Source organism: Manis pentadactyla, chromosome 6 (assembly GCF_030020395.1).
Source record: "Manis pentadactyla isolate mManPen7 chromosome 6, mManPen7.hap1, whole genome shotgun sequence".
In the NCBI taxonomy this organism is placed as follows: Eukaryota; Metazoa; Chordata; class Mammalia; order Pholidota; family Manidae; genus Manis; species Manis pentadactyla.
In genome coordinates, this window is record NC_080024.1 from 98332433 (window position 1) to 98347766 (window position 15334).

The following is a 15334-nucleotide window of genomic DNA, read 5'->3' on the forward strand; positions in this document are numbered from 1 at the left end:
CTGATTTAACTCCTTTTTCACTCATTGCATTGAGTAGCCCCTTTGATAATCTGTGGTCATACATACTCTTTAGTCCTGAGAAATTTTCTTATATTGTTTCTTTGATAATTTCTCCCCCATTGCTTTCTCTGTTCTTTCTGGAACTGCTGCTAGTTGGTTATAGAACTATCTGAGTTGCTTCTCTAATGTTCTTAATCTTTTTTTCTAATACTGTCCATTTCCATCTCTGTGTGTCTTTTGCTTTCTGGGTGATAGCCTTGATTTTATTTTCTGAACCTTAAATTAATGTTCATTGTCATTTTTTTTTAAAACTTGTCTTGCTTGCTCAGTCTTCCTTTTTTATACCATGCAGTTGTTGTTTCATGTTGTGGCATCTTACCTGAGTATATTAATAAATTGCTAATTGTTATCATTGATTTCTTTTAGTTTTTAAATTTTCTTCTAACCTGTGATTTTTCTCTCATTCATATTATTTTTCAGTTTGTTTTGGTCTCTTTTTCATATTGGAAACTTCCCTCAAATGTCTGGTGAGCCCTTGGCATTGTTTTCTATTTAAAGTTAAGACATTAAAACCCTGACCGGGTATTACAGAAGTTTATCAGCTAGTACACTTTTATTGGATGGTAAGGCAATGAATAGTCTTGATAGTTGCCCAGTTTTTATTACTAATAGTTCTTTTATTTGTGACCATTTAGTTTCTCCAGAGAAAGATTCTCAAGTCTAATGTCTGGCTATCTGTATATTGGAGGTGGACTTATTTTTTTTTTTAAGTTTACAAAAGTTAAAATTAAAGTGGTTTAGTAGGTAGTTTAGGAAAAATGGTCATGATTTGGTTTTGATAGTTACTTTATCTAATAATACTTTCTCAGGTCACTGCCAAATCTCTGCATAAGGAAAGACTGAGTGCTGCCCTCTTCAGAGCACATCAGGCAGCAGGCAGAGGCATGGCTGTAGCTGAGCTCCTTAGGCGTATTTTTAAAAGAATCCCATGTTTAGGATAAACCACATGCCAGAAGAAAAAAGTTTCTTCATTTCTTTCCCTGCTACTTTTTAAGGCACATCCTTTCAGTTTCATTGTGTTGGTCTTGAAGACTGGGAATGTGGAATGTGATATGATGAAGTACTGAATTCATTTTAATAAAATTCCATTATAACAGAGTAATTCTCTTTGGAGACTTTAGAGGGATTTTACCCATTTAAAGAATACATTAATTCTCTATGTGTCTAGAAATATGCTTCTAATTTTTACCATTAGTGTGAGTCAGCATAGTTTTTACCCATCCTGTTTAAGAACATGTTAGTTATTTATCTCATAAGCCTAGCTTAACAGTGCCGTGTTTTCTTCATCAGATCGGTCCATTAAAGCTAGTGTTCCTTGGTACAGTAATTGGAAAGACACACTGATGGAATTGAAAGAATCCTCATTATATACAGGTATTTCCTGAAGTGGTCTCAGTTTTCCAGATTGTTTTCACTCTTCCTTACCTATTATCTTTTTTTCAACTCAGCTACTACTTTTTTGTTCTGTTTCAGATTAACCTTTCTGTCTTAATTTTTCTGAAATGGAGGTGGTCTGGTGATGCTTGTTCAGTCAACTGTGGTTATCTGTCCTGCCTTCTGTTGTCTGTTGTGATCACTCTTGATTTACAGTGTTATCTGTTGAGTCTAGGCATTGTCTTTGAATGAGATAATTTGGGCTGCATCTTGTTTTGATAAGTAGGAAGAACATATTTTTCCCCTTAAATGTGTAGTATACTTTTTCTGACTATGTTAATTGGTGTAGCTCTAAAATACCATGGTACTTTAGGGAATAGTCCTGTGTAAACAGTTTTTTAGAGCATTATTTAAATATTTTAAAATATTTTTCCCTAAATTTTTACTTAAGAGCAAAAAAGATAAATACTTTTAAAAAGATGACAATTATTTAAAAAGTGGCTAGTATAAGATAGGAACTTAGTGTCCTTGTTTTTTCAGTATCTTGAAGTATTTCGGTATTTTTCATCATTCTAGGAACTTTTTATCAATTACTAATCACTCCAAACTATGAGAAAGTAGAAGAAGGATGAAACTGTCTGGAAGGATGGTGCTGTAGTGAAATACATCATCATTTTATCATCCTTCAGTTTTTAATGTTGCATTGCCCAAAGTATTGCATTTTCTTCCAGAATGTATAAAAGAGTCTGGAGGCACTGTCTTTGTAGCCCTTGTTGTTGTCTTTCTTTTCCTTCTCTTTCATTGAGTGCAGTTGAGAATGAGAATTTCTCATTTCTCGTTCATATTTTCAATGAAAAGGAAATTGACCGTGGAAGACAATTTTTCAGTTATTAGACAAATCAGAAGATGGGTACAGTGAAAGGCAGCATTCTGGACTAGCACTGTCCAGTAGAAATATGTGAGCCACTTAACATAATTTCTGATGCTCTGTAGCCGCAATAATGTAAAAAGAAGCAGGTGAGATTTTATAGGTTTTATTTAACCCATAAAATAATAAAATACTATCACTTCAACATGTAATCAATGTAAAATTTTATTTTGGGGGGTTACCATCTTTGAAATTTTGTGTGTATTTATATGTGGCACTTCTTGATTCATACGTCCAAGTTTCAAGTGCCAGGTAACTACATGTGGCTAGTGTCTGTCCACCTTACTGGGCAGCCTAGTCCCAGACTCTTACGGCATTGGTGAGGTTGATCATAAATTTGAAAATACACAGAAATCCCAGCTGATGAGTCTTCCAATGACAATATCCAATACACATTTTCTTAACTCAAGAAATAATAAATAAGTGAGCAATATATGTCTAAGAACAAAAAAGAAATTAGTACACATTGGACAAGATGGGTTTGAACTGCATGGGCCACTCATTCCGTATTTTTCTAACAAATACACTGAAAAATTATGTAGAGATTTGCAACAATTTGAAAGAAAATTTTCATTTCTCTAGCTTACTTTATCATAGGAGAACAGTATATAATAAATATAAGCTAGAAAGTATGTGTTAATCAGCTATGTTATTGGTAAGTATTCCAGTCAACAGTAGGTTACTAGCAGTTTAACTTTAGGGGGAGTCAAAAGTTACATGCTGTTTTCCAACTGGGTGGGGTTTCAGTCCCCCTAACCCCCTGCATTGTTCAAGGGTCAACTGTATTTTCACCCAGCTAGTTGGTAATTTAACAGGAAGGACTTCACACAGTCATTTGAGACAAGAACCTAAACCATCCCATTTTGTTAAAGGACATGTGACAGTATTCTTTCATCCTTTATGATGTTTGTGTAACAAAATTTACTTGGTGTAGTTTGTACATGAATAAATGCTGAAGGCAGGGGTGTGTATGAAGGTGATTAGAGAAATTATATGATGTAGAAATGAAGAATCAATTCGGTTGATTGATCATTCTCTTTGCAGTGATGGATGTTCAAATAAGCTGACCTTTTTCTCTTCACTAGAATTATTAGCCATCAAAGTGTTGTACCTTGACTGTGCAAGTGCAAAGGAGAACCAGAAGTAATGACTAACTGTAACTTGTGAGAGATGATTTGAATCTCAGTCACTATTTCTGTGATGGATGTGTTCTGGGTTCACGCATGACCATTGAACTGTCGGTTGTGTTCAAAGAACATTACCTAATTGAGGCATATATGTCTTTAAAACCAGGAAGATGTGGAATACACATTTGAGTTTGCTGTTTAAATTCTTGCTAAAATTTCTAATAAAGTTGTTTTTTACTGTGCCTTAATTCATAATTCTTTAAGTAATTGTAAAATAAACAAAAATTTTACATCAAGGGGCAATTAGATCCAGATGGGAAATGACAATAACTATTTTTTCCTGATGTATAGAGGATTAAAAGGAATACAGTTTGAAAAGAGGACAATTTATTTTTAAGTCTTCCACTGTAGTGTCTGAGAAACTTAAAAATTGGGCATAAGTAATCGTGACTCTTGTCTCTAGAATGCTTTGATTTCTGCCAATTTTTTAAAAAACACTTCATTGGCAATAGTCTTCTCAAGAATAGTTCGTATGAGTATTATTAAAAAATATAAGAAGTTAGTATTTTTTAGTTCTTCATATTAAAGTCTTCCATGAAACTCATTCTATGAGACCAGCATCACCCTGATACCGAAGCTAGACAAAGACTCTACAAAAACAATCACAGACCAATAACCCTAATGAACATAGATACAAAAATACTCAACAAGATAATAGCAAACCAAATTTTTAAAATACACTAAAAGGATCATTCACTTCGCTCAGGTGGGATTTATTCCAGGGATGCAGGATGGTTCAATATCTGCCAATCAATCAATGTGATACACCACACTAACAAAAAGGATAAAACCACATGATTATCTTGAGATTCTGAAAAAGTATTAACAAAATTCAACACCCATTCATGATAAAAACTCAACAAACTGGGTATAGAGGGAACATACCTCAACATAATAAAGGCCATATCTGAAAACACACAGCTAACATCACACTCAATGGTGAAAAGCTGAAAGCTTTTCCTCTAAGATCAGAAACAAGACAAGGATGCCCACTCACCACTTTTCTTCAGTGTAATACTGCCAGTCCTAGACACCACAGTCAGACAAGAAAAAGAAAGAAAAGGCATCCAAATTGATAAGGAAGAAGTAGAATTATCACTATTTGCAGATTACATAATACTATATACAGGAAACGCTAAAGGCTCCACCAAAAACTATTAGAATAAATAAATGAATTCAGTAAAGTTACAGGATACAAAATCAATAAACAAATATGTTGCATTCCTATATACAAACAATGAACTAGCAGAAAAGTAAGTAAACACAATCCCATTTACAACTGCACCAAAATGAATAAAATACCTGGGAATAAAAGAGGAGGAAAAAACTGTACTCTGAAAACTATAATATATTGGTGAAAGAAATTGAAGAAGATGACACAAATAATGTAAAGATATTCCATGCTTGATGTCTCTTGAATTAACCCTTTTATCATTGAATTGCCCCTTTTTATCTCTCATAATATACTCTTGTCCTGAAAGTCCAAAAAAAATAAAAAGAAACATAGATGAATAAACTGTGATTTGTTTAAATGAATAACCTGGAAATAGAGGTACCAAATTTAATAAGATTTCCCAACATAATGTTAAAAAAATGAAATTGTAACCTAATACAAAATACAAATTTTTAAAAATTCCAAAGTCAATATTATATTCTCTTTGTGTACACATACATGTGTACTTAAATTACAAGGAAATGGATGGTAAAGGTACACATTAACTTCAGGCGAGCAGAAAACTTTAGATAGGATAGAAAACAAAAGGTATTGGCTGTAATCTATAAGGTTTTACTTCTTAAAGGGGTCTAAAGGAAATATGGCAAAATGTTAAGATGTGTAAAATAGGTGCAGTGAGTACACAGGAATTTCTCATACCTTGTGCTCTGAATATTTAAAACTAATAAAATTTTTAAATAAAAAACAAAGTCTTCCATGATTTGAAAAATACGCATTTTCTATAGTCTGGTTTTTGTTTTAGCTTTCCTATTCTAAGAACCTCTGAATTAAACCATATCTCATAATCTCAGTGTTTAGTGTCAAATATTTTCAATCTTGAAGTTGTACATTTATTGAGTTAATTATACAACATGCAATTCCTTTCCCTTACCTGAGTATTTTCATTCTGAAAATATGTTTATATATATACTACTGTCTATCTAAAATTACATAGTCGTAAGTGGCAGTGTTATTTGGAATTTGTTACTTTGTTGTGTGGTTTTGTTGAGTCTTGGTAGTGATTTGGCTGGCACTTTCAGCTTTTGTGAACGAGTGGAAAGGGGAAAAGTGTGATTTACAGGTGGTGTTTAAGTTCAGGAGATGCATTCTTTTTCTCCTGCAGGTTGGGAGTTACTAAGTGCTTTTGGCTTCAGTGGGATGAGGACCTCTGTTGCTCTAGGTCTAGCTCACCTCTGGCAGCCCTTGGTAGATAAGTATGAGGGACACTGGTCACTCTGATCCCAGGTCACTGGCACTACGAAGGGAATAAAGAAGGGACAGAGAGCTGCATTTTGTGAGCACAGTTGGAGGATACAACATTTTTTCAGTTCTAGCTTCCTTCCCAAGTCAAAGTGCGTTCTGCATAGAGAAACTTAACTGTAGTAGAATGTGGTAGCTATTTCAAGTCTAAACAAAGAACATGTGGAAAGGGGTCTGAGCAAAACACTGACTTCATCCCAGAATAAATATAAGATAATTTTTAAGGGGAGAGAATTGTCATTAAGGTTAGTCTTTTGTTAACATGGAACATATTAAAACTATATTTTCCCCTTTCTACAAAAATGTCATTTGATAAAGCAAAAAATGGGAGGATGCCCTGATTTATTGGCATGTAAAAAAACTGAAGGAAGACTACTTAGCCCCTTAAGGGAAAATGTACCTTATTCAATGTAAACATGACTGTCTAAAAGATAAAACCTACTTCTGCCATACACATCTAAACATTTTTCTTGGCTCCTTATGTCCTTAGTTGAGTACTCACTGTCTTCTTGCACCATTATTTAGAAAGTATTTAAGCAATTTAAGAACTGGTATGTGTGTATGTGTATTTTTATTTCTAATTTTTAATTTAATTTTAATTTTGTAGGCATATATAGTTTCAAAGGCAAAACTATAAAACGGTGCGTTCAGACAGGTCTAGCTTCTGTTATGTCCCTTGCCCTTTCTTATCTTTTCTGTTACATGATGTATAACTGAATTAATTAGAATTATCCTTTTTTTGTATTTGACAGTGCAGTAAGCAAATATATGTAAGGCTTTTGATGTTCTCTTCCCTTTCGTACATAAAAATGGATACTTTTCTGCTGTTACCTCTTTTTACTCACAGTATATCCCAGGGAGCACTTTAAAGTAACATAGAGATTTTCCCCTTTCTTTTACAGCTGCCTAGTGCATCCATTTAAAGAATATACCATAATTTATTTAACCAGTCCCCTCTTGATGGGCATATGGGTTTTCTAGTCTTTTTTTTCTTTTGTTATCATTAATCTACAATTACATGAAGAACATTATGTTTACTAGGCTCCCCCCTTCACCAAGTCCCCCTCACATACCCCTTCACAGTCACCATCCATCAGCGTAGTAAGATGCTGTAAAATCAGTACTTGTCTTCTCTGTGTTGTAGAGCCCGCCCTGTACCCCATCCACATTATACATGCTAATTGTAATGCCCCCTTTTTCCCGCCCTTATCCCTCTCTTCCCACCCATCCTCCCCAGTCCCTTTCCCTTTGGTAACTGTTAGTCCATTTGTGGGTTCTGTGATTCTGCCACTGCTTTGTTCCTTCAGTTTTCCTTTGCTCTTATACTCCACATATGAGTGAAATCATTTGGTATTTGTCTTTCTCCGCCTGGCTTATTTCACTGAGCATAATACCCTCTAACTTCATTCATGTTGTTGCAGATGGTAGGATTTGTTTTCTTCTTATGGCTGAATAATATTCCATTGTGTATATGTACCACATCTTCTTTATCCATTCATCTACTGATGGACACTTAGGTTGCTTCCAATTCTTGGCTATTGTAAATAGTGCTGCGATAAACATAGGGGTGCATCTGTCTTTTTCAAACTTGAGTGCTGCGTTCTTAGGGTAAATTCCTAGGAGTAGAATTCCTGGGTCAAATGGTAAGTCTATTTTGAGCATTTTGAGGAACCTCCATACTGCTTTCCACAATGGTTGAACTAATTTACATTCCCACCAGCAGTGTAGGAGGGTTCCCCTTTCTCCACAACCTCGCCAACATTTGTTGTTGTTGTCTTTTGGATGGTGGCGATCCTTACTGGTGTGAGGTGATATCTCATTATGGTTTTAATTTGCATTTCTCTGATAACTAGTGACGTGAAGCATCTTTTCATGTGTCTGTTGGCCATCTGAATTTCTTCTTTGGAGAACTGTCTGTTCAGATCCTCTGCCCATTTTTTTAGTTGGATTATTTGTTTTTTGTTTGTTGAGGTGTGTGAGCTCTTTATATATTTTGGATGTCAACCCTTTATCAGATCTGTCATTTATGAATATATTCTCCCATACTGTAGGATACCTTTTTGTTCTATTGATGGTGTCCTTTGCTGTACAGAAGCTTTTCAGCTTGATAAAGTCCCACCTGTTCATTTTTGCTTTTGTTTCCCTTGCCCGGGAAGATATTTTCATGAAGAAGTCACACATGTTTATGTCTGTGAGATTTTTGCCTATGTTTTTTTCTAAGAGTTTTATGGTTTCATGACTTACATTCAGGTCTTTGATCCATTTTGAATTTACTTTTCTGTATGGGGTTAGACAGTGATCCAGTTTCATTCTCTTACATGTAGCTGTCCAGCTTTGCCAGCACCGTCTGTTGAAGACACTGTCATTTCCCCCATTGTATGTCCATGGCTCCTTTATCGTATATTAATTGGCCATGTATGTTTGGGTTAATGTCTGGAGTTTCTATTCTATTCCACGGGTCTGTGGCTCTGTTCTTGTGCCAGCACCAAATTGTCTTGATTACTGTGGCTTTGTAGTAGAGCTTGAAGTTGGGGAGCGAGATCCCCCCCCCCACTTTGTTCTTCCTTCTCAGGATTGCTTTGGCTATTCGGGGTCTTTGGTGTTTCCATATGAATTTTTGAACTATTTGTTTCAGTTCATTGAAGAATGCTGTTGGTAATTTGATAGGGATTGCATCGAATCTGTATATTGCTTTGGGCAGGATGGCCATTTTGACTATATTAATTCTTCCTAGCCAAGAGCATGGTATGAGCTTCCATTTGTTAGTGTTCTCTTTAATTTCTCTTGAGTGTCTTGTAGTTTTCAGGGTATAGGTCTTTCACTTCCTTGGTTAGGTTTATTCCTAGGTATTTTATTCTTTTTGATGCTATTGTGAATGGAATTCGTTTCTTGATTTCTTGTTCTATTGGCTCATTGTTAGTGTATAGGAAAGCCACAGATTTTTGTGTGTTAATTTTGTATCCTGCAACTTTGCTGAATTCCGATATTAGTTCTAGTAGTTCTGCAGTGGAGTCTTTAGGGTTTTTTATGTACACTATCATGTCATCTGCAAATAGTGACAGTTTGACTTCTTCTTTACCAATCTGGATTCATTGTATTTCTTTGTTTTGTCTAATTGCTGTGGCTAGGACCTCCAGTACTATGTTGAATAACAGTGGGAAGAGTGAGCATCCCTGTCTTGTTCCTGATCTCAGAGGAAAAGCTTTCAGGCTCTCGCTGTTCAGTATGATGTTAGCTGTGGGTTTATCATATATGGCCTTTATTATGTTGAGGGACTTGCCCTCTATGCCCATTGTGTTGAGAGTTTTTATCATGAATGGATGTTGAATTTTGTCGAATGCTTTTTCAGCATCTATGGAGATGATCATGTGGTTTTTGTCCTTTTTGTTGATGTGGTGGATGATGTTGATGGATTTTCGATGTTGTACCATCCTTGCATCCCTGGGATGAATCCCACTTGGTCATGGTGTATGATCCTTTTGATGTATATTTGAATTCGGTTTGCTAATATTTTGTTGAGTATTTTTGCATCTGCGTTCATCAGGGATATTGGTCTGTAGTTTTCTTTTTTGGTGGTTTCTTTGCCTGGTTTTGGTATTAGGGTGATGTTGGCTTCATAGAATGAGTTTGGGAGTATTCCCTCCTCTTCTATTTTTTGGAAAACTTTAAGGAGAATGGGTATTATGTCTTCTCTGTATGTCTGATAAAATTCCAAAGTTAATCCACCTGGCCCAGTGGTTTTTTTCTTGGGTAGTTTTTTGATTAGCGCTTCAATTTTGTTGCTGGTAATTGGTCTGTTTAGATTTTCTGTTTCTTCCTTGGTCAGTCTTGGAAGGTTGTATTTTTCCAGGAAGTTGTCCATTTCTTCTAGGGTTTCCAGCTTGTTAGCATATAGGTTTTCATAGTATTCTCTAATAATTCTTTTTAGTTCTGTGGGGTCCGTCGTGATTTTTCCTTTCTCGTTTCTGATTCTGTTGATTTGTGTTGACTCTCTTTTTCTCTTAATAAGTCTGGCTAGAGGCTTATCTATTTTGTTTATTTTCTCGAAGAACCAGCTCTTGATTTCATTGATTTTTTCTATTGTTTTATTCTTCTCAATTTTATTTATTTCTTCTCTGATCCTTGTTGTGTCCCTCCTTCTGCTGATCTTAGGCCTCATTTGTTCTTCTTTTTCCAGTTTCGATAATTGTGACATTAGACTATTCATTTGGGATTGTTCTTCCTTCTTTAAATATGCCTGGATTGCTATATACTTTCCTCTTAAGACTGCTTTTGCTGCGTCCCACAGAAGTTGGGGCTTTGTGTTGTTGTCATTTGTTTCCATATATTGCTGGATCTCCATTTTAATTTGGTCGTTGATCCATTGATTATTTAGGAGGATGTTAAGCCTCCATGTGTTTGTGAGTCTTTTTGTTTTCTTTGTACAATTTATTTCTAGTTTTATACCTTTATGGTCTGAAAAGTTGGTTGGTAGACTTTCAATCTTTTGTAATTTACTGAGGCTCTTTTTGTGGCCTAGTACGTGGTCTATTCTGGAGAATGTTCCATGTGGACTTGAGAAGAATGTGTATCCTGTTGCTTTTGGATGTAGAGTTCTATAGATGTCTATTAGGCCCATCTGTTCTAGTGTGTTGTTCAGTGCCTCTGTGTCCTTACTTGTCCTTACTTATTTTCTGTCTGGTGGATCTTTCCTTTGGAGTGAGTGGTGTGTTAAAGTCTCCCAAAATGAATGCATTGCATTCTATTTCCTCCTTTAATTCTGCTGGTATTTGTTTCACATATGTTGGTGCTTCTGTATTGGGTGCATATATATTTATAATGGTTGTATCCTCTTGTTGGACTGAGCCCTTTATCATTGTGTTATGTCCTTCTTTATCTCTTGTTACTTTCTTTGTTTTGAAGTCTATTTTGTCTGATACTAGTATTGCAAACCTACTTTTTTCTCCTTGTTGTTTGCATGAAATATCTTTTTCCATCCCTGAACTTTTAATCTGTGCATGTCGTTGGGTTTGAGGTGAGTCTCTTGTAAGCAGCATATAAATGGATCTTGCTTTTTTATCCATTCTGTTACTCTGTGTCTTTTCATTGATGCATTCAGTCCATTTACATTTAGGGTGATTATTGAAAGATATGTACTTATTGCCATTGCAGGCTTTAGATTCGTGGTTACCAAAGGTTCAAGGTTAGCTTCTTTACTACTTACTGTCTAACTTAACTCGCTTATTGAGCTATTATAAACACAGTCTGATGAGTATTTATTTCTCTTCCTTCTTCTTCATATGTTGGGTGTTTTGTTCTGTGCTCTTTTTAGCAGTGCTCCTATCTAGAGTAGTCCCTCTAAGATACCCTGTAGAGGTGGTTTGTGGGAGGCAAATTCCCTCAACTTTTGCTTGTCTGGGAATTGTTTGATTCCTCCTTCATATTTAAATGATAATCGTGCTGGATACAGTATCCTTGGTTCAAGGCCCTTCTGTTTCATTGCAGTAAATATATCATGCCATTCTCTTCTGGCCTGTAAGGTTTCTGTTGAGAAGTCTGATAGCCTGATGGATTTCCTTTGTAGGTGACCTTTTTTCTCTCTCTGGCTGCCTTTAATACTCTGTCCTTGTCCTTGATCTTTGCCATTTTAATTATTTTGTGTCTTGGTGTTGTCCTCTCTGGGTCCCTTCTGTTGGGAGTTCTGTGTGCTTCCGTAGTCTGAGCAACTATTTCCTCCCCCAGTTTGGGAAAGTTCTCAGCAATTATTTCTTCAAAAGACACTTTCTATCCCTTTTTCTCTCTCTTCTTCTTGTGGCCCTGTGATGCGGATATTGTTCCTTTTGGATTGGTCACACAGTTCTCTTAATATTGTTTCATTCCTGGAGATCCTTTTATCTCTCTCTGTGTCGGCTTCTATGCATTTCTGTTCTCTGGTTTCTATTCCATCAATGGCCTCTTGCATCTCATCCATTCTGCTTATAAATCTTTGTAGAGATTGTTTCATTTCTGTAATCTCCCTCCGGACGTCATCCCTTAGCTCTTGTATAGTTCTCTGCAGCTCTGTCAGCATGTTTATGATTTTTATTTTGAATTCTTTTTCAGGGAGACTGGTTAGGTCTGTCTCTGCAGATCCTGTCTCAGGGGTTGTCTGGACTATTTTGGACTGGACTGAATTTTTCTGCCTTTTCATGGTGACAGCGGTAGCTGTAGGCAGGTTGTGGGTGTGTCAGCTGGGAGAAGAAAGTCCTTTCCTGCTTGCTGAATGCCTTGCCCTTCTCCGCTGCCTGTGTCGGTTACTTGCACTCCTGGAGCAGCCACCAGGTTAATCTCCTAAGCTGCTGTGGGTGAGGTCTCCGTCAGAGCAGCGCAGAGCCCTGTGGGGAGTGGCAGGCACGCCAGGTGTGCTCCTCCGTGATAGTGGTGCCCCTGCCGGGCAGCTGTGTGCCAACAGCGGCCTTTGGGTCTGGCCCGGGTGGCTGTACGTCGGGCTGGGATTCTGGTCGGCTGCTGGGAGTGCCGCTGCTCCCTCTGGCACCGCTGCAGGTGCTTGCATGCTTCTCCCGTGCCCCTCTGGCGCTGCCACTGCTGGCACGTGCGGGCTGCTCCCAGGCCACTCGGTCGCTGCCGCTGCAGGCTCATGCAGACCTCTCCTGGGTCCCTCTGGCGCCGCTGCCGCCTGAGTGCTCTGTCCACACCTGGGTTGCTTGGTCGCTGCCATGGCGGGCTCACACGAGCTGCGCCCGGTCCCCTCTGGCGCCACCGCCCCCAGTGCGTGCTGCCACTCTCCCACTACTGGGCTGGTGTGTTGGGGTCCGTGCCAGTTGGAACGACTGGCAGGCTGCTTAGTGCCATGAGCGGCTTCAGAGCTGCACTGCTGCCCAGGGGGTTAGGGCGCCTAAAGTTCCCTGGGATTCCCAGCTGCTGGCTAAGTGTGCTGGGACAACTTCGTCCAGCTGTGGGGTACCTCTCTCTTTAAGACTTGCAGAAAGCACTCACTTTTCTTTTGTTTCAGGGGCGCCGGTTGCGGGGACCTGCTCACAGGTTTTGCTTTCCGTTTCTCTAATATCCAGGACCCTGTGCGCCTTGTGTCTTCGCTCTGGGTGCGGATTTCTAGTGCTGGTTGTTTAGCAGTCCTGGGCTTTCACTCCCGCCCCGTTCCGACTCCTTTCTTCCCACAGGGTTCTGGGGTAGGGTCGTGTTCGGGTCCCGCCTGGCTGCGGCTTGTGTCTTACCCCCTTCGTGTGATGTTGAATTCTCGCAGATGTAGATGTATCCTGGCTGTTGTACTGTATTCACTGGTGTCTCTCTTAGGAATAGTTGTATTTATTGTATTTTCATAAATATACATGTTTTTGGGAGGAGATATCCACTGAACTACTCACGCCGCCATCTTGGCTCCACCCTTGGGTTTTCTAGTCTTTTATAACAGGTAGTGTTGCAGTGAATAGCTCTTTGGAAGATTTAATTTGGTTAGTCGGAATCCCCAATCCTGTTGCTAACTTGCATGTTACTAAATTGTGGTGGTATGGGAGTCGCAGAGTGACTGGGAAAATAAAACGCATAGCATCGTTTCCCCTTAGCTGTGGAGATTCCTTCCTGTTTAACCAAAATTTCCATAATCTGTTCTTTATTTTCTTTTTTTCTGTCCTTGGTACTAAATGAAAGTATACATTAATTTTCTAGACAAAGACTAATTTTGACTGATTATGGGGAAGATACATGTTACTGCTTGGTAAGAAAATGGGTTTTGTATTGTAACAGACTAGTCATTGTCATTTATTCTCCCATTTGCCACTTCTTGTGTAGATTAGTATTTCCAGAAATGTTTTCCTCTTCTACAGTGGTGAACATGCAGTTGTTAACAGTGATAGCCCCCCTAAACAATGTGTGGGTTATTCTCAGAAGGGATTTATTGGGATTAGAGTTTTGTGTACATGGCACCTGGTTAGGTAGGCTCTCTGAGAGAATGAGTAGCTTGCTTAGTTCTGCTTTCCCAGTCGCTTCAGGCAGACACCATGTATTTGTGCATTTTCAGTGATAAAGAACAACAAAAAAAATAAGAGGTTTGGTAGTCAATATAAGTAGCTAGGAATGGAGTGTCCTTTTAGTAAAGCTGTGATATAAATAGTCTGTTTAAATCTAGTGAAATGACTAAGCTTAAATTCAAATTTAGAAAAATAATTCTTATAAAATGCTTGTTAACAGGTGAGAGATTTGACATTTTAAGTCATATACATTTATACAGAAAGTGAAAATATACCTCTTTGTATTTGATTGTAAGGTAAAGTATGCTTTGAAATTTCATTTAAAGAACTTTTGTTACTGTTGTACTCAAGTAATGAAATTGTAAGTAGCATTTGCCAGCCTTACCACTGTGGACATGCAGGTCTGAATTCTTTGTTGTGGGGGCCGAGTTCTCTTCACTGTGAGATTCTTTGCATCATCCCAGACCTCTTTCCCTAGATGCCAGTGGCACTCCCCAAACCATCACCTGCAACCCATGCCTAGTTGTGACAACCAGAAGTATCTCCAGACTTTGCCAGATATTCCTCAGGGGTCAGAATCACTCTTGGTTGGGAAACCACTGCTCTGAAATGACACTGTTTATGAAAAGGAGTGTATGACGACGTAGCTAGTGGCAGGTGTACAAAGCTTTAGGTTTAAACTTTTTCCTCCCTGTGGGTAATAATTTAAAGGTTATTAGATGAGTGAATTGTGAAATCATTGTGCAGGTTTGGGATTATTTTTTATTTTTGCAACTATATATGCTCCATGTATGAATATATTTGTGTGGCTTAAACATGTTCACATTGTGTACATATCAAGCACAGGTGAAAAATGTGTGTTTACTGCTAGAAATTATCATTGCTTTTAGGAATATAGACTTGAAATTTTGTTTGGTGTACATGGGTTCTGTTGAGGAATTTTAATTGTTTAATATATTTTTAATTTTAGCTACTACTCCATGGTTTGAGTCCTATAGAGAGACCTTTCTTCAGTCGATGCCAGCATCAGACCATGAATTTCTGAACCACTACTTAGCATGTATCCTTTGACCTTTATGTTCTCTTAAAATCAAATATTTTGGAAGTTACTAATCTCAGATAGTTATATTAAGGCAAAATTGTTGAGCGTACATAGAGAATGGAGAAATTATTTTTTGTTTATGATACTTCAAGTTTTTGTTGTTTTTGTTAAATGGCACTCTAGATACAGAACTGATGTAATAAATTGATTTTTGGTTACAAAATAAAAATACTGGGGCTCACTGTTTTCCCTAGCTCAAATATTTCACACTTAATAATATTTTAAGCCATTTTAGTAAAAAAGTGT

At 37.6% G+C, this 15334-nt stretch overlaps 1 protein-coding gene across 3 annotated transcripts in view; it reads left to right on the forward strand.

The window, feature by feature from the left end:
• Positions 1-15334, forward strand: part of TRAPPC8 (trafficking protein particle complex subunit 8) — a 106820-nt gene that overhangs the window by 8264 nt on the left and 83222 nt on the right. For all 3 annotated transcript variants that reach the window (XM_057503977.1, XM_057503975.1, XM_057503976.1), the window contains one exon: positions 14957-15046. In XM_057503977.1, the coding sequence (XP_057359960.1) occupies positions 14957-15046 (90 nt within the window). The remainder of the gene's footprint in view (positions 1-14956; positions 15047-15334) is intronic.